This window comes from Erpetoichthys calabaricus, chromosome 9 (genome assembly GCF_900747795.2).
Source record: "Erpetoichthys calabaricus chromosome 9, fErpCal1.3, whole genome shotgun sequence".
Classification (NCBI taxonomy): Eukaryota; Metazoa; Chordata; class Cladistia; order Polypteriformes; family Polypteridae; genus Erpetoichthys; species Erpetoichthys calabaricus.
The window spans coordinates 38,983,088-39,002,021 of NC_041402.2; the positions used below are offsets into that span (position 1 = coordinate 38,983,088).

Genomic DNA, 18,934 nt, shown 5'->3' on the forward strand with positions numbered 1-18,934 from the left:
CATCTCGCTTATTCAACCTTTTTTTTTTTTTTCCTTCTTTGTATACACGCCTTTGCCGTATGCGCATTTTTCCCTGTGCGCATTTATCCATGTGCGTTTTTTCCCCTGCGCGGTTATTTCTTGTGCGCTTATATGACTGTGCGTTTTTTCTATAGGGATATTTCCTGTGCGCTTCTTTCTGGTCACGAAAGTGTAAAGGGCAGGTCATAATGTCTAACTGAGATTACTGCTAAGTGTTTGTAAGCTGCTTTGCAGAGCAACCAGAGGCTGTAGGTTAGGACAGAGTGAATAAGACAACTTAACACTAGAATCCCTGAGGCCTACAAAAAAATTTGTAATCCAGGACCACCTGAAATTCCCTTGCACCTCCTCATCAGCATCTTTTATTTTGTAAATGTATTGATCAGCACCGGCAGCTGGCAGCCTGCTATCCCATCTCCCACCGATGCAGCTTTAGTTGTACACAAAGTTCTCCCAGCTAAAGTCTGTTTATCTGAGTACAAGGTGCCTTGAATTGTATAGGGTAAATAATATATCGTTATTTGGAACACATACATTTCATGTGTGTGCCATGTCTACAACGATCTGTGTAAATGTAGGATGACAGGAAATGCGAGGCAAAAAATGCTGAAAACATAAGTAGAACAGAAACTTTTTTCATGTTCTACCAATAATTGGCAAAATGCTGACATGAAGTGCATAATGTGTGAAGACTGAAGTCTAAATATCAAACACTTTCACAAAAGACACACATATAACAAAACAAGTGCACTTTTCTTTAAGAATTTAACCAAAGTAAAAGAAATCTGGCTAGAGTATGACACACACACCCACCTATACATCTGCTTCGCTGGTGTAGAGGTAAGAACGGCTGTTAAGAGGTGGCTGGTTCGATCCCGGGTCCTCCACACATTAACTGTTTTGAGTAATTAGTGGCTATTATTACTATTTGAGTCTGTAACATCCGGTGAGAGTTTTGTTTCATTATTCACTTTTATTCTCTCAGTCACGATCATGCTCGCCCCAATATGACACTATTAATTTTCAAATAAAAACATACTGTAACAGAGGTGAACTCAGATGAGGGTTCTACATCGGAGAAAGAGAACAGAAGCCCTCCCTGCAAGAACCGTTCAGGTACACATAAAAACCAATGCATCTGCACCAGGTGTAAAGGCGAAAGATGGCACCATCTGGATGCAGAAAGATGTTGGGCATCATCTTGCCAGTGAATCTGCCACATGCATGTCTTTCATCGAAACAGCAGGGCTTACAGAGCTTGCCAAGGTATTGTGCAAAGTCCTGTTTGTGATTATGTTTTGTGATGGTCTTTATAAAACATTTATATGTTACTTACAGTATATAAAAACCAGATCGAATGTTTTTTTACCTATTTACCTTGATTTATTTACTGATCTTCCTAGAGTGTAAAGTCACAAGTAGACTGCAGAGCTTCCTGTATTTGATTGACACGAGCATGCTGATGTACATGTGCAATGCCACTCCTTATTCAGGAAAAGATCCCAGTCGTCCCACGGGAGAAAGGCTTTCTAAGACTAAGGTCATAAAGCTTATGGAGTCATTTCTGGACAAAGGCAGAACCGTAACAACAGTTGAGTAAACTGCGACAGGAGCTTCCACCTGCAGCTAAAGTCACTTCAATACTCAAGTCCTGCCTTGCTGCACAAGAACTCTGGCAAAAATCATGCCAAGTGCATTACTCATTCTCAAAATAAAACTCACTCTTGTAAAATGTGCTCAAAATGTCATTCGCCCTTGTAAAACAAGTGGTATTCTGAAACGGATGTATGGCAGTAATCTAACTCCATAATGTCTGAATGGTTTGACTTGTACTTTTAAACTGTGAAACAGAGGACTAAATCATGGAAAAATGTGCATATATATATATGCTGAGAAACATTACGGAGGATCTTAGATTACTCAAAACTGCACAAATTTTGTTTGACGGTTCAATTCCTGTATGAATAGATTTAAATATTTATTAATTTGAATATTCAAATTGAAATGAAGGTTTCATGTATCTCAAGCTTTACATTAGACAAACTCCTATATGTGAAACAATGGCTTTTTTCATCTTGCTATCTAAAGTTAGTTTTACTCACATATCCTATCCCACAGCAGACTGCCAATAGTTTTTTGGCTGGATAGGATCTATTGTCAGAAATCTGTCCATTTTTGTTGTCAAGTCAGAAAGAGAAACTCTGAAATAGTAAATGGCCCATGGGGCATTGCTGCTGCCTCTGCTTGAGGACACCCTTCATGTCAAAGAGGCCATGTCTCTCAAGTTTTATTTTCTAGATGACTGGGTGACAAACAATTGAAGGCAGATTTAAAGTTCACACAGAGGTAAATTAAAGCTGCTCCATGAAGGCAAAATTATCATACTGAAGGGAAAGCAAAAATAGAAAGGACTTCCTGCTGTGGCTTTGTGCATGCCATTACACAAACTGGGGATACATTTGCAATTGGACACAAAATATTATTCCTAATTAGATGTGATATTTACAGAAGTCATTATTTTTCTCCAGCTGTGCATCTTTGTGAGTGCTGAGAAGCTAGAAAATGCAACACTATGGCCAATCTCTTTCTCTTATATAAACCAAAAAATCTGTTTGTGTTTCACAAATTAGTCTAATGAATGCACTAAATGTTCATATTGCAAAAACGGTTCATGTCAGAAAGTTGCATTATTATGCACCCATTCAAGTCATGGAACCATATTTGCATTTTCTGAAGCACAACTGAAGGTCACCTTATGTATGTATAAATCCAGCCTAAGTCACAGAAAACAGCTAACAGAAATTAACCCATTTTCTGTTTTCTTAAATACACTGAAATACATACATGTTTCTATAGGGTGGGCCATTTATATGGATACACCTTAATAAAATGGGAATGGTTGGTGATATTAACTTCCTGTTTGTGGCACATTAGTATATGTGAGGGGGGAAACTTTTCAAGATGGGTGGTGACCATGGTGGCCATTTTGAAGTCGGCCATTTTGGATCCAACTTTTGTTTTTTCAATAGGAAGAGGGTCATGTGACACATCAAACTTATTGGGAATTTCACAAGAAAAACAATGGTGTGCTTGGTTTTAACGTAACTTTATTCTTTCATGAGTTATTTACAAGTTTCTGACCACATATAAAATGTGTTCAATGTGCTGCCCATTGTGTTGGATTGTCAATGCAACCCTCTTCTCCCACTCTTCACACACTGATAGCAACACCACAGGAGAAATGCTAGCACAGGCTTCCAGTATCCGTAGTTTCAGGTGCTGCACATCTCGTATCTTCACAGCATAGACAATTGCCTTCAGATGACCCCAAAGATAAAAGTCTAAGGGGGTCAGATCGGGAGACCTTGGGGGCCATTCAACTGGCCCACGACGACCAATCCACTTTCCAGGAAACTGTTCATCTAGGAATGCTCGGACCTGACACATTGAACACATTTTATAAGTGGTCAGAAACTTGTAAATAACTCATGAAAGAATAAAGTTACATTAAAACCAAGCACACCATTGTTTTCTTGTGAAATTCCCAATAAGGTTGATGTGTCACATGACCCTCTTCCTATTGAAAAAACAAAAGTTGGATCCAAAATGGCCGACCATGGTCACCACCCATCTTGAAAAGTTTCCCCCCTCACATATACTAATGTGCCACAAACAGGAAGTTAATATCACCAACCATTCCCATTTTATTAAGGTGTATCCATATAAATGGCCCACCCTGTAGTATGAAATATTCAAGTCTCATTTTCAGAAGATAGTCCTAGATGACCTTAGTTCAAGGAGATGGCTGTTATAAAATGCTTGCTTTGTTTTTCTTTTTAATTCTTAAGTGTATTTATGGTTATTTAGATACTGAAAGGTCCAGCAGAGACTATTAAGAATTTAACTCAACTCTATACATGTGACAATAAAGTTGAAAAAAAAAAAAAACTACAACTTTTGAGCAAAGGTAACCTGTGCTTTAAACAGACATTTTGTCATATAACCACTGCCTTTGTACAGTACACATCAAGATGGTGTTACAAATGATCTGTACAGTAATCTTTCTTCCCATGACCTGAATGGTTTATTTAATAGAACTTTTAAATATGTCTGGGTGTTTTATATTGCCTGAAACAAAATTCACACATTAACATTTTGAATGTGTTGTGTTGAGTGTGAAGTTGAAACACCCAAAAATAAAAAGGTAAACATTCTATATATCTGCACAGCCATTTATCCTACCATCTTTAACATGCTAGTTGTGTGTGTAACAAAAACAACCTTGATTTAGCTGTATAAATACTTACTGACCCCACCCTCTAACATTTACAATTGAACATGGGCAACACATGTGGAGTATCAGTCTCATCATTAGTGATTAAATGTTTAAAAAGAGTCCTTCCTTAGTGTTGTGGTCCATTTCTGAAGCATAGAGGGACCATGTAGTTATTCATGGTTATAATATGGACAATATTGCTGAAATCCATGTCAATTATTATTCTGTGGGAGGAGGCGTTTTATTATATCTGTTACACAAAAAAAGTTATTCTTGATGCGTCTTGCTCAATTTATCACTATCATAAGTGAAATCAAGACTTATTTTTAATCTAAAAACAAAGTTTTGGTGAGTCTTTTTTGCTTAAACTTTAGCCACACTGAAAACAAATTCAATTAGTTTTTAGGAGAAAAATTACACTTTCAATAAAAGTAGATGCACCCCTGAAATCCTTACTTTCTTGCTTGCTGCAGAAGGTCTTCCTTCCTCTGGAGCAACATCCTCTGGCGTTCTTCTGCTGATTTGGAAAAGCGGCTACCTCTGGCTTCAAAGTCTTCAGCTGGCTGAGGAGCACTGTCATTATTGACTTCTGTGTTTGTAGCCTCATCAGAATTCAGGCTGAGATCTAAAGATACTCTATCTGTATTCTGCAGAAAAAGCAATTCATTTGTTTACATAAAAAGTCTACACAAGAATAAATTCATGTGTTTTAAAATGTGCACTCAACAAAAAAAGTATTCCCAACACTATAAAAAAAAATCCTAACCAACATTATACAGTATATATACATACATATATATACTTATAATACCTGAACAGAACTGTCAGTTGTATCTTGATTAAAACTGTTTGACTCTGTAGATGGATTATTTAATGAAGTTCTGAATCCTAATGATTGCTAAAGGAGAAAACAAAAACAAAAGAAAGAATCAACACAAACTCCCTTTTTCTTCATATTATATTACCATATTTACATATTTTTCGCTTATTTTTATACTCCAAGTATATTTTTGCAGAATTCATAATTTTTTTATTGTTATAACGGTCTCATATCTAGTGCTAATAAGTTTATACTTCATTTGTACAAAAAAAAAAAAAAAAAAAAAAATTCTTGTTTTAACTGTATTAAACAGTTTAGGTACTGCAAAAAAAAACCAAAAAAAAAAAACACACTCTCTTACTGTTACGTAACATGACCTCAACAAACACTTCCTTCAGTCTTCATAACACTTATTTCTCTGCAGTGTGACCTACTAACAAAACATCACTTTAGAGTGGTCGGAGGTGGCTTAACTGAGACCTATTTTCTCTTGATACTAGGGGGCTCTGCCCCCTGCTCGCTTCGCTCGCCAACCCCTGGTGTTGGGAAATTACAAAGAGCGTGATGTATGAATGAGATATACCATAGTGTGAAGGTGTAGATGACGCAGATAGGAAGCAAACAATAAAGTGTTTGGCACAGTGTAAAGGTTTATTGGAAAATTTCTTTGTAAACAACATTAGTAGTAAAGATGGTGTCTTGTCCTTGAATGAGTTTTCCTTGGCATGGAGCATTTATGACCTTAACTTTAACGTCAGATGAACATCGAAGTTGTGAGAAGGCCACATAAAGTTGTCCATGTACAAAAACGGGCTCAGATAGGTAGATGCCAACCTTGTGCATGGTTTGTCCTTGTGATTTGTTGATGGTCATGGCAAAGGCAGGTTTAATGGGGAATTGTTTCCGTTTAAGTGTAAAAGGTAATTCCAGGTCAGAACTTGTAAGGTCAATTTTAGGAATTAGAACAGTATTGTTAGCATGTGATCCTGTAAGAAATGTTGCTTGAATAACATTGTGTGTTATGGTGTAGACGACTAAACGTGTACCATTGCATAAACCCTGTGTAGTGTTAAGGTTTCTTAATAGCATGAGTATTGTTCCGTTTTTAAGGCTAAGACTGTGTTGTGGTAATCCGGCTGGGTTAATAGTGTTCAAAAATGCTAAGGGGAAATTAAGATGGTCATTGTCGTCATCAGAGTCAACTTTGTCAGAGCTTAGAAAGAGGTGTGACTCTCCAGGAAGTAATGAAATGACCTGGTTATTAATGTGATCAACAGTAATATTTTTTGGACATAATATACTTCGTTGTGTTAAAAGGGGCATTTGGTCTAATGAGACCGCTGTTCCAAATATCTCCGTAAGTAAGTCGTCGCAGATGAAGGGTTGAGGAATTGTAATAATATCTGGGTGAAGTCCATCTGTATTGGTGAGTGTACAATGTTCTAGTTGTAATAACCAATTGTTATATTCGGGATCTGGAAATCGCATGTTTTGTACCAAGTGTATCTTTAGAAAGCAATGCCAATTGTTCGCGTAACATTTTTTGTTCCGCGGTTTTAGAAGCGCGCCGAGGTGAATTTTTTTTTTGATGCGGGTTCGTGTTTGTGGTCCCGTTACTCGAGCCGTCTAGTTTTGTATCCGTGATCGTGAATTGATGACTTGTTTGATCTTTATCGTTAGGAATATGGATAAGTAATAAGTAGGATTGAACTCACTGTTAATATGCGGACTGTTCATTTCTTTGTATTATCACCAATCAGGTCTCGCGCCTGTATATGTATTGTAGTTCGGTCTCGTGTTGCTTATATGACGTCGTCGCGTATTTTAAGGTGGACTGAATAATAGCTGAGCGCATGGCATGTGGAGCAATAGGTAAGCACTGTCTAAAATCTACTCCTAATAAAAGTACCTTTCCTCCAAAGGGAATATTATTATTCATCAACGCAATGCCAATTGTCCGCTCATTTTAAGGTGGACTGAACAATAGCTGAGCGCATTGTAAGTGGAGTAATAGTTAAGCACTGTCTAAAATCTCCTCCTAATAAAAGTACCTTTCCCGCAAAGGGAATATTATTATTCATCAACGTTTGTAGAAGTTTATCAATGGTGTTGAGTAAGTGACTGGATGCCATTGTACATTCATCTATAATTAATAGTGTGGCAAGACGGATGTCACGTGTATTGTTACTGTGCATTGTCATAGTGGATACCGATGTTTCTGTGATTGGGACCGGTATTTGGAATAAGGAGTGACATGTGTTTTTGGAGCCGAGACATTTTTTCTTCTGCGGTTTCAGAAGCGCTTTGTAGGTGCCGACATGATTTGTGCATATTTGCGTTCGTGATTTGTTTCAGGGTGCACTGTTCCAATGCGATGTAATATTTGTCCACATACGCGAAAGCAGTATGGGTCATTGCCTTTTGGTGACCTGATATTTACTCCGGTAGATGCAAAATCAAATGAACTATTGTAGGATGTAATGCAGTTCATAAAGTTTTTACTTTCAGGTACTTCGTTAGTTAGAAGCTTCTGTAGATATGCAGGATATGAATGTAAAGGAGGCAGTGTTATTTGACTTTTTTGACAACAACGTGTAAATTCATTACTTGTATTGCCATTTGTTTCTTCAGGGAAGTTAAGTGAATGACAATGATTGCAAATGACATTCATTAATCCCAATGAATTTTCATGAAAAGTGGACTTATTATTGAACGCGCTGTCAGCTAACTGGCACAATCTGAATGGTCCTTTTTGTGTACGTTTCGCGTGCTATGTCCGTAGTCTGTCCCGTTTCGTGTCCAATGGGCTTTGTGTGGCGCTCGCGGATTTTTTTTTGTGTGCTGGGGGCTTGTTGTTTTTATTTCTGTTAGTGGAGGGAGTGTTTGTGTGTCGTGGGGCTGAATCGTCCTTTTTGTGTGCGAACCGTTTCGTGTGCTATGTGTTAATATTTTTTGGACAGAATATAGTTCGTTGTGTTAAAAGGGGTATTTGGTGTAATGAGATTGTTGTTCCAAATATCTCCGTAACTCTTTTGAAAGCAATGCCAATTCTCTGCATATTTTAAGGTGGACTGAAGAATAGCCGAGCACATGACATGTGAAACAAAAGCTAAGCACCGTGTAAAATCTCCTCCTAATAAAAGTACCTTTCCTCCAAAGGGAATATTATTAATCATCAACGTTTGTAGAAGTTTATCAATGGTGTTGAGTAAGTGAGTGGATGCCATTAGATGCAAAAGCAAATGAACTATTGTAGGATGTAATGCAGTTCATAAAGTTTTTACTTTCAGGTACTGCGTTAGTTAGAAGCTTCTGTAGATATGCAGGATATGAATGTAAAGGAGGCAGTCAAATTTGACCCTTTTGACAATAACGTGTAAATTCATTACTTGTATTGCCAGTTGTTTCTTCAGGGAAGTTAAGTGAATGACAATAATTGCAAATGACATTCATTAATCCCAATGAATTTTCATGAATAGTGGACTCATTATTGAACGCGTTGTCAGCTAACTGGCGCAATCGTTTAGCAGGTGTCTGTCGTTGATGTCCTTGACGTGAATGTTTTGTCTGGGCCGTTTGAGAGGCGCGTCGTTGTATGTGCAGGAATTGGGACGTGCTATTCTGGAGCCGTAATCGATTTGCCTGTGCTGTGTGAGAAGCCCGTTGTAGTTTACGGCGGTCATTGTTTGTATTGAGCCTTGCCCGTTTTTGTATGTCAGTTAGTCGACCGACATGTATTGTTTTTTTTCATGCGGGTTCGTGTGTTTGGTCCCGTCACTCGAGCCGTATCGTTTTGTACTCGTGAGCGTGAATTCATGACTTGTTTGTTCTTCAGCGTTATAAATATGGATCCAAGGAGGATCGCACTCACTGTTAATATGGAGCCTTTTCTGTGGTTGAACGGTTAGTAGTGCATCAGTGTAATGAGATCGACCTATGCTGCATAATTTGAATGTGTTCAGATGACATATATTTAATACGGACGGTTCGTTTAGTAATGGTGCTTTGTGTCTCATTTCTTATTTATGTTAGTGTGGTCGTGGGTCCGAATCCTGCTTTTTGTGTATGTTTCGTGTGCTATATCCGTAGTCTGTCCCGTTTTGTGTCCAATGGGTTTGTGTGGCGCTCGCGTCTGACTTCTTTTGTGGCTACGGCCCATGGCCGGATGTCCCTGCGTCCATCCGGTTTACCATTCTCGGTTAGTAATATGGATTACACATACACACACAAATATACATACATAGATATACATATACACATACATATTATAAACAGCTAAAAAAAAAAATTTAAAGGAACGCTTTGAAAACACATCAGATATCAATAGGAAAAAAATCCTGTTTGATATTTATATTGATATGGACTGGGTAATGTGTTACGAATGAAAGGATGCCACATCGTTTGATCAAAGTGAAAAAATGATATACACACACACACACATATATATTATATTATATACAGTGCATTCGGAAAGTATTCAAAGCGCATCACTTTCTCTACATTTTGTTATGTTACAGCCTTATTCCAAAATGGATTAAATTCATTTTTTTCCTCAGAATTCTACACACAACACCCCTATGACAACGTGTAAAAAGTTTACTTGAGATTTTTGCAAATTTATTAAAAATTAAAAAATTGAGAAAGCACATGTACATAAGTATTCACAGCCTTTGCCATGAAGCTGAAAATTGGGCTCCGGTGCATCCTGTTTCCCCTGATCATCCTTGAGATGTTTCTGCAGCTTAATTGGAGTCCACCTGTGGCAACTTCAGTTGAGTGGACATGATTTGGAAAGGCACACACCTGTCTATATAAGGTCCAACAGTTGACAGTTCATGTCAGAGCACAAACCAAGCATGAAGTCAAAGGAATTGTCTGTAGACCTCTGAGACAGGATTGTCTTGAGGCACAAATCTGGGGAAGATTACAGAAAAATTTCTGCTGCTTTGAAGGTCCCAATGAGCACAGTGGCCTCCATCATCCATAAGTGGAAGAAGTTCGAAACCACCAGGACTCTTCTTAGAGCTGGCCGGCCATCTAAACTGAGCGATCGGGGGAGAAGGGCCTTAGTCAAGGAGGTGACCAAGAACCCGATGGTCACTCTGTCAGAGCTCCAGAGGTGCTCTGTGGAGAGAGGAAAACCTTCTCTGCAGCAATCCACCAATCAGGCCTGTATGGTACAGTGGCCAGACGGAAGCCACTCCTTAGTAAAAGGCACATGGCAGCCCACCTGGAGTTTTCCAAAAGGCACCTGAAGGACTCTCAGACCATGAGAAAGAAAATTCTCTGGTTTAATGAGACAAAGATTGAACTCTTTGGTGTGAATGCCAGGCGTCATGTTTGGAGGAAAGCAGGCACCGCTCATCACCAGGCCAATACCATCCCTACAGTGAAGCATGGTGGTGGCAGCATCATGCTGTGGGGATGTTTTCCAGCGGCAGGGACTGGGAGACTAGTCAGGATAAAGGGAAAGATGACTGCAGCAATGTACAGAGACATCCTGGATGAAAACCTGCTCCAGAGCGCTCTTGACCACAGACTGGGGCGACGGTTCATCTTTCAGCAGGACAACGACCCTAAGCACACAGCCAAGATATCAAAGGAGTGGCTTCAGGACAACTCTGTGAATGTCCTTGAGTGGCCCAGCCACAGCCCAGACTTAAATCCGATTGAACACCTCTGGAGAGATCTTAAAATGGCTGTGCACCGACGCTTCCCGGCCAACCTGATGGAGCTTGAGAGGTGCTGCAAAGAGGAATGTGCGAAACTGGCCAAGGATAGGTGTGCCAAGCTTGTGGCATCATATTCAAAAAGACTTGAGGCTGTAATTGCTGCCAAAGGTGCATCGACAAAGTATTGAGCAAAGGCTGTGAATACTTATGTACATGTGATTTCTCAGTTTTTTCATTTTTAATAAATTTGCAAAAACCTCAAGTAAACTTTTTTCACGTTGTCATTATGGGGTATTGTGTGTAGAATTCTGAGGAAAAAAATGAATTTAATCCATTTTGGAATAAGGCTGTAACATAACAAAATGTGGAAAAAGTGATGTGCTGTGAATACTTCCTGGATGCACTGTACATCCTCTTTAATAAAATCCCTTTGTGCGTCCAGGTGTCCGTGTGTGTGTGTTTTCTGGTGAAGTGGGCATGCGCGGGGCACGGTGCTATGCGCGATATTACTGTCAGAGAAAGTTACAGGCGTTTTACGGAAATACAAACCAGTATCACTGTGAGAGGAAATTAAAGGTACACAGTTACTCATATTACAGCCACATACAAGCCAGTATTACTGTCAGAGGAAATTAAAGGCATATTACCGAAGTGCACGCCTGTATTACCACCGGAGAAAATTAAAGGTATATTATGGACGTATAAGCCAGCGGACGTACAAGACAGTATTACTGTCACAGAAAATTAAAGCCACACAATACACGGCAGCAGCCCACAAAGAACGGTCAGCTCAGCAAGTAAATATCAACAAAAGAAAGGCTGAAAGAAAGAAAAATACGACCAACAAAAAGAATGAGGTCAAAGTCCGTTGCCATTTAATATAGACTGTTCCTACTAATGTTTATGCACTACTGTTCTAGCGCCCGTTATTGTAACGGGCTTAATGACTAGTATATATATATATATATATATATATATATATATATATATATATATATATATATATATATATAGTCAGACATTTTTCACTTAGGGGTGTACTCACTTTTGTTGCCAGCAGTTTAGACATTAATGGCTGTGTGTGGAGTTAATTTGAGAGGACAGAAAATTTACACTGTTATGCAAGCTGTACACTGACTACTTTACATTGCATCAAAGTGTCATATCTTCAGTGTTGTCCCATGAAAAGATATAATAAAATATTTACAAAAATGTGAGGGATGTACATATTCATTGTCACACATGCGTGCTTAGGAGACAACTTAAGGGCTTGAGTACATGTAATTCCACGCCGGACCAGGGGGTGGCGAAGTGCACTAATACTAATTCTCTCTCTTTCTCTCTCTCTCTCTCTCTCTCTATTCTAGGGAGATCCTGCCCGGCTCTAGGGCAGCCAACAACGTCACTTCCACTTCTGGTCCTGATGACATCACTTCCCTTACTGGCCTTTAAAGTTGCCATCTTGTTGATACTAAAACAGTTCTATTTTGGATTCAGTCATGTGAACATGTCTCTAAAATTGAATGGGTTTTGCAGCCGGGAAAAATTATACGGATGGCTGTCCCAAACCTTCGCCAAAGTCTTATGGTCATTCTTGATAAAACATATATGTGTAAATATATATCTATCTATATAAAAAAATCCTGGGTTGAGACGTGATCATCTCGAAGACACACTCTGACATAACACGAGACTAGACATTACAACCTTAGGAAGCAAGACCAGTGACACGGTGACTTTTGCACATCACGCCCTACTTACAAAAAATTTAAAACAAGTTCATGGACATCTAACCTCGCAGTTGTTGGAATGCTTTTGGCAGACACACTTCATGTGCTCCCAGCTCTTAAAAATGTTATATGTTCTAGAAGGCACGTCAATGACTAAGCGAACAAGGAAGAACAGCGCGTCAAAAAGAGACATGAAAGCGCTGATGATGTCAATCGGTTTGTCTGTGCTGAAATTCCAGAGAACAGAGAAACCTATCCTGAATTATGGTACAAAGTCATTAAACACATGTCTCATGGATATCATTTAAAATGATTCAGTATGCTGGGACTCAAGTGTTAAAAAGAAATTTCCTAAAGTGCTTGTTCAAATCAACAGATAAGACTAAGGCTGACCTTCCTGATTATGACCGAAGAGATAATCGTCACAAACAACACACTTATCACAAAAAGAAAGATAGCAAAATTGTGATGATCGACAACTCAATGATTGTACCTTATAATGTATTTGCTCCAACAATTCGATTGTCATATTAATGTCGAGTATTGTGCATCGGTGTTATGAGTATTAAGTACATCTACAAGTACATACATAAAAGGCACGATAGAGTACGCGTTACTTTATCCAAAGAACAGTCTCAGGATGAAGTTCAAGCATATTTAGATACTCGGTACGTCAATGCAATGGAAAGTGGGTGGCATTTATATACAGTACATACATACATACACACACACACATACACATGTATATATGTGCACGTGTGTGTGTATGCATCTAACTAAGCAGTTACTCAGACATTAAAAAGAAAAGCTAATTAATGTTATATGTGGTATTTTATTAGATATATAAAAAAAGAATTATACATAGAATTTTAATTATGCAGATCGATTTAAATGTGAAGTTTTGCTTCTAGAGGAATAATTGTTTCCAGTCTTCATGGGGTGCATTCAGTCCTCCTCTTCACAACGGCATGTAGCACTGGAGGGGGCGGATCCCCCTAGTGTGTGTGTGTGTGTATATATATATGTATGTATGTGTGTGTGTGTGTATATATACACACACACACAGATAATAACCATGAAGACAAGAACAAGCCTTTATTAAGGTTTTGTTAACAGTAAATGAATAATAGATGCATTTTTGCAGTATCTAAAGTATTAAATCAGTTAATTATTATGTTTCAATGCTGCGGGTTATGCAAGAAAGCTTAACTGCTTTCAAGTTTTGTACACATCTATACATTTTCTATGGGTTTAACCCTCACTATAATGAATTCAAAAAAGGTCATATGATGTACTTAGTTATTTTAGCCTTCATAATAGCACTTATAATTTAATGAATTTCATAGTCATCAGGTAGAGAAAAGCCAAGCAAAATGACACCTTTTATTGGCTAACTAGAAAGATTACAATATGCAAGCTTTCGAGGCAACTCAGGCAAGACATCTTGCCTGAAGAAGGGGCCTGAGTTGCCTCGAAAGCTTGCATATTGTAATCTTTCTAGTTAGCCAATAAAAGGTGTCATTTTGCTTGGTTTTTCTCTACATTCATAATGGCTAACACGGTACAGCACCCTAATACTATAGTCATCAGGTGTAATGGACCCACACAAAGGAATTATTTTTTATATAATTTTAAGGGTAATATTTTACCATACAATGATAATATTATAGTGATCAAATTGCCAAGGTTCTGTAGTTTAACCCTATGTAAGCAAATGCCCCTCTGCATTAAGTATAATACTACACCATGGACTAGTGTGAGATCTCTGAATATGTATATTTAAAATAAATAAATAAAACCTTACCTGTGTGGGGAAAGGCACCTGGATTCTGCCCTCTAGAATATTGTCAGTGGTGATTTCTACAGAGCGCGTCAGTTGGAGGTCTTGAAGCACAAGATGGTATGGGACCTGGGGGAACATTTCCTGTATCTGATGTGCCTGTTAATTGGAAAGCATAGTTCACCACGCATATTCCTGCAGAAAGAACTACTGACTCTAGAAATAGGTGTCTTAAAATTTATAATAATTTACAATGGTATTTAAAACTTAAATTATTTAAAAACTAAGCAAATCTTAAAATTACTATATTAAAGCCTTATTTTCATCATGAAAATGCCATTGAACATAAAAGATCACTGGAACAATCTCTCAAGCACAGGCTGATTTGTTCCATTTACTTAACTGAAGACTAAATGTAAACCTTGCTTAATAACGTTTGATTCAGGCTATTAATCTTTTTGTGAAAATGCTCAAAAAACGTTTGAAAATGTAAGTGTAGTGTAAAAAACAGATGTAAAAAACAAAGCTGTTGTCTTACTGTATTCAGTGCTTACCATAGCATTAAGTTGTGAATTATTTGCTTGTGTAATTCCAAGAATATTAGTAGTGTGCATTACTTCTACAGAAAAACTGGGAAGCCAGCTGGCAATTCGGGAACCTGAAAAATAAATAAATAAAATGATATTAAGGCAGGCTGACAACTATTAAAAAGTCAGTGTAAAATATTCAATTACACTTACCATGAAAACTTGTAACTGGCACTTTTCTATCAAAGAAACAAAGTTTTCTATTTTTATGTTCTTTGTGACTTTTTTATAAGACTTTACTAATCTAACTGCAATGAAGTAACATAAATAGCCAAATACAGTGATGCCTCATACAAAGAACTTAATTCTTACTTAAGTCCAAATCAATTTACCCCATTAGAAATAATGGAAAGTGAATTAATCCATTTCCAGGACCCTAAACTATAATACCCTTTTCAATAAATATAAAATAGCAAATGTACATAATTTAAGGTAAAATAACACAATTAAATGCCCTAAATAATAAATAAAAAATGAAAATAAAGTATATAAATACTTGACGGAATTGATAAAATGTGGTTTCAGCAAGACGGGGCTACCTGCCATACATCCTGGGAGACAATCACCCTGCTTCATGAAAAATTCCTGAGCGCCTGATCTTGCTTCACGGCGGCAACCAAGAATGGCCTCCGAGGTCATGTGACCTCACACCTTGTGACTTCTTTTTATAGGGATATGTGAAGTCACAAGTTTACATGAACAAACCTCAAATGATTACCGAACTGAAGAGGGAAATTCAACGGGCAATCGGCAAAATTGACAGGGATGTCTGCAAAAGAGTTATCGTTAATTTCAACGATTGGATGACTGCCTGCAGAGAAAGTGGAGGTAGACATATGCTCGATATCATTTTTCATTATTAAATTGAAGTATAAGTTGAATGAAATTAAATAAAATTTTTAATTTTGCTTCGATTTTGGCTGATTTATTACATTTTTAAAAACTGTGTACTTTATGAAACACCCTCTAGAATCGTTCGAAGTACGAGGCACCACTGTACAAATAAAATTGGCATTATAAAACAATGCAATATTAAATCCAAGTGAAACGCTATGTTTAGTATAATTTGAAATAAACTGGTATGTTCTGACATTGGATTTAGAGTTGAAACCAAGAGCTTAAACACCTTCCTTTCTTTAATATTGCACTTTTTCTTCACAAAGTAAATCTGGTGTGTAATTTAGCTACTCATAATGGGAATGCAGCTAAATTCAAAGGAATGCCATGTCTATACATTACAATTAATTTTCTCCTTGCCATGTCATGTGTTATTACTACATTGCCCCCTTAATCTACTGTGGTTTTATTTTTAAATGTTCCATTTCATGGTAGACCGCTTATTGCAGTCTCTCTCTCTCTCTCTATAACAGTTTTAGAAATTTTCAGTTTAATTCACTAAGGAACAAGTTCAGTAACCATCATTCCTTAAAAAAATTAAATACAGGAATAGGCTGAACACAGACAGGAACTGCATAGCTACAAAGCAGGCTCTGTCTTATTTTTTTACCTTAATTTGTATGTAACTTCTGATATATTTTTCTACTTCTTTTCATCTGGATTCATAAGTTCCTAAATAAATTTGTAAATTAAAAGTATGGACATTTAGGCCTTATTTATATTTTTTTCCATTCCACATCAAGCTATGTCACCATTCTTACATAAAAAGCACTAAAAAAAGTATCTGACATAAGAAAAAAGACAAGAGTCAGTCTCACACATACACACACACACAAAATCTGCAACCCCTTGTTAAAACCCCTAAATACAATGCTGGGGTGATTGAAGAAGTGTCACATTTAATTGTGTCTAGTGGTAGTTTAGTAGTTAACAATTTAAGACCAAAAAATGGCGATATTCTAAACATTTCAACTCCCAGAAGGGCTATGCCATGAAAAAGGATTGCGAACTCCTGGGCTAGAGATATCAAACAACATTTGTTCATACATACATTAAATGTCTGCAGCAATTAAGCATTTGCTTTGACTAATGGGGTTAACCATTACCCAAAAACACACTGCGAGACTACGGTTAGCAGTAACCAAGATACATGATCATGCGATGCTTTGCAGCCTAAAGTTTATATTAATGAGGGGCCCTCACTAGAAGTTACAACCTTGGTTGGGGGTGACTTGGCTTAAAGTTTGGGAACCCACACTCTTATATACCCGGCAACATTACCTTCTCCTTTAGCAAGGCAGCTCAAACTGTCAGAAGTTTAAAAAAAACTTAAGTTTCTTAGATACTAAGAATTCCCTGCCAAAAAATACTTTCAGGGATGGGGAAAAAAGATGAATGGAAGATTCACTATTACACCACTACTGGTTTTTGTTATTTTTTGAGGCTATTACAACATGTAACAGCATATGCTACACAAGAAAAATATATAATACTAGCCAACCCGCGGCTACGCCGCATAATTATGTATTGATGGGTGAACACTTCCTGAAAGACACAGTTGTCCAAATGGGGTGGATTTGAGGATACGACTGTTGGTGAATGAAAAGATGGAACTCTGGAGAGGGCAACATACAATTGTCCGTGACTGAAAACTGGAGGACCTCCAGCCTCCACCTCCCACAGCGAGGGACGGGGCTGGACAGCGCTTGGGTGCGGAGGGCGGAACGGGTAGAGAGGGGAAGGATGCCCATTCCACTCCCTCCGTCCCGGCCCCCCCGCCATTCTAGTCTGCCGATTTCTTAGTCATCTCTTAGTCATCGTTCAGTACACACTGCCTGCTCATGTGCTCGCCCCCCAACTCCTCACCTGAGTCGCTTTCATCTGTGTACAGTCTACAGTACATGCAGCTGTGCGTCACATTGACTTTTCATTTTCCAAACACCGCCACAGTCGCTTTTGTCTCTGCTACAGTTCACATGCACCTCTGAGCCACGTTGACTTTTCATTGTTCTTTGCGGTTACGAATGCTTTTCTATATATAATCCACCAAGTCATCCGACCATGGTAGTAGCAATGGGGGAGTGTGTACAAAGGGCAGGGGCTTAATCAGTGCGAGCCCCTGTGGGGAACAATTGCAAGTCCTAGTCTCCATCACGAATGGGGTTCAACGGCTTACCTACGCCTCTCGGCGCTGGGTAGACACACGTTGATCCATTCAGTGTAGCGCGCGTGCAGCACAGGACATCTAAGGGCATCACAGACCTGTTATTGCTCAATCTCACGTGGCTGAAAGCCACTTGTCCCTCTAAGAAGTTGGACGCCAACCACTCGTGGGTCGCGTCAACTATTTAGCAGGAGGGAGTCTCGTTTCGTTATCAGAATTAACCAGACAAATCGCTCCACCAACTAAGACCGGCCATGCACCACCACCCACAGAATCGAGAAAGAGCTACCAATCTGTCAATCCTCTCCGTGTCCGGGCTGGGTGAGGTTTCCCGTGTCGAGTCAAATTAAGCGAAAGGCTCCTCCACCCTTCCGTCAATTCCTTTAAGTTTCAGCTTTGCAATCATACTCCCCCCGGAACCCAAAGACTTTGGTTACTCGGTTGGCTGCCAGGCGGGTCATGGGAATAACGCCGCCGGATCGCCAGTCGGCATCGTTTATGGTCGGAACTATGAAGGTATGTGATCGTCTTCGAACCTCCGTCTTTCGTTCTTGATTAATGAAAACATTCTTGGCAAATGCTTTTGCTCGAATCATTGGTGGGCGGGGCTCTGTCTTGCATGCGTCTTGCTTGGCATGGACTTAGTGAATTCTTAGAGTTGGTGGGCGTGGCTCTGTGAGTTGTCATCGTATCCCATGGTCTTAGAGTTGGTGGGCGGGGCTTTGAGTTGGCGGGTGTGGCCCTGTCTTGCATGCCTTAGTGAATTTTATATATATATATATATATATATATATATATATATATATATATATATATATATATATAAAATGCATTAGATCAGGGGTGTCGGACTCCGGGCCTGGAGGGCCGCAGTGGCTACAGGTTTTCATCCTAACCCTTATACTAATCAGTGACCAGTTTTAAGTGCTAATTAACTTCTTTTACCTTCATTGTAATTGCCCCGATTTTAAGGATTCAATCCTCTGA

The 18,934-nt window shown here is 38.6% G+C and overlaps 1 protein-coding gene across 2 annotated transcripts in view; it reads right to left on the reverse strand.

Annotated features, from left to right (window-relative positions):
• Window positions 1-18,934, reverse strand: part of LOC114657472 (E3 ubiquitin-protein ligase AMFR-like) — an 80,769-nt gene that overhangs the window by 16,081 nt on the left and 45,754 nt on the right. The window contains exons 10-13 of one of the 2 annotated variants that reach the window (XM_028809326.2): window positions 14,854-14,957; window positions 14,324-14,458; window positions 5,109-5,195; window positions 4,754-4,944 (exon numbers count right to left, since the gene is read on the reverse strand). In XM_028809326.2, coding sequence (XP_028665159.1) covers window positions 4,754-4,944; window positions 5,109-5,195; window positions 14,324-14,458; window positions 14,854-14,957 — 517 coding nt within the window. The remainder of the gene's footprint in view (window positions 1-4,753; window positions 4,945-5,108; window positions 5,196-14,323; window positions 14,459-14,853; window positions 14,958-18,934) is intronic. The other variant, XM_028809327.2, reaches the window with a different exon arrangement.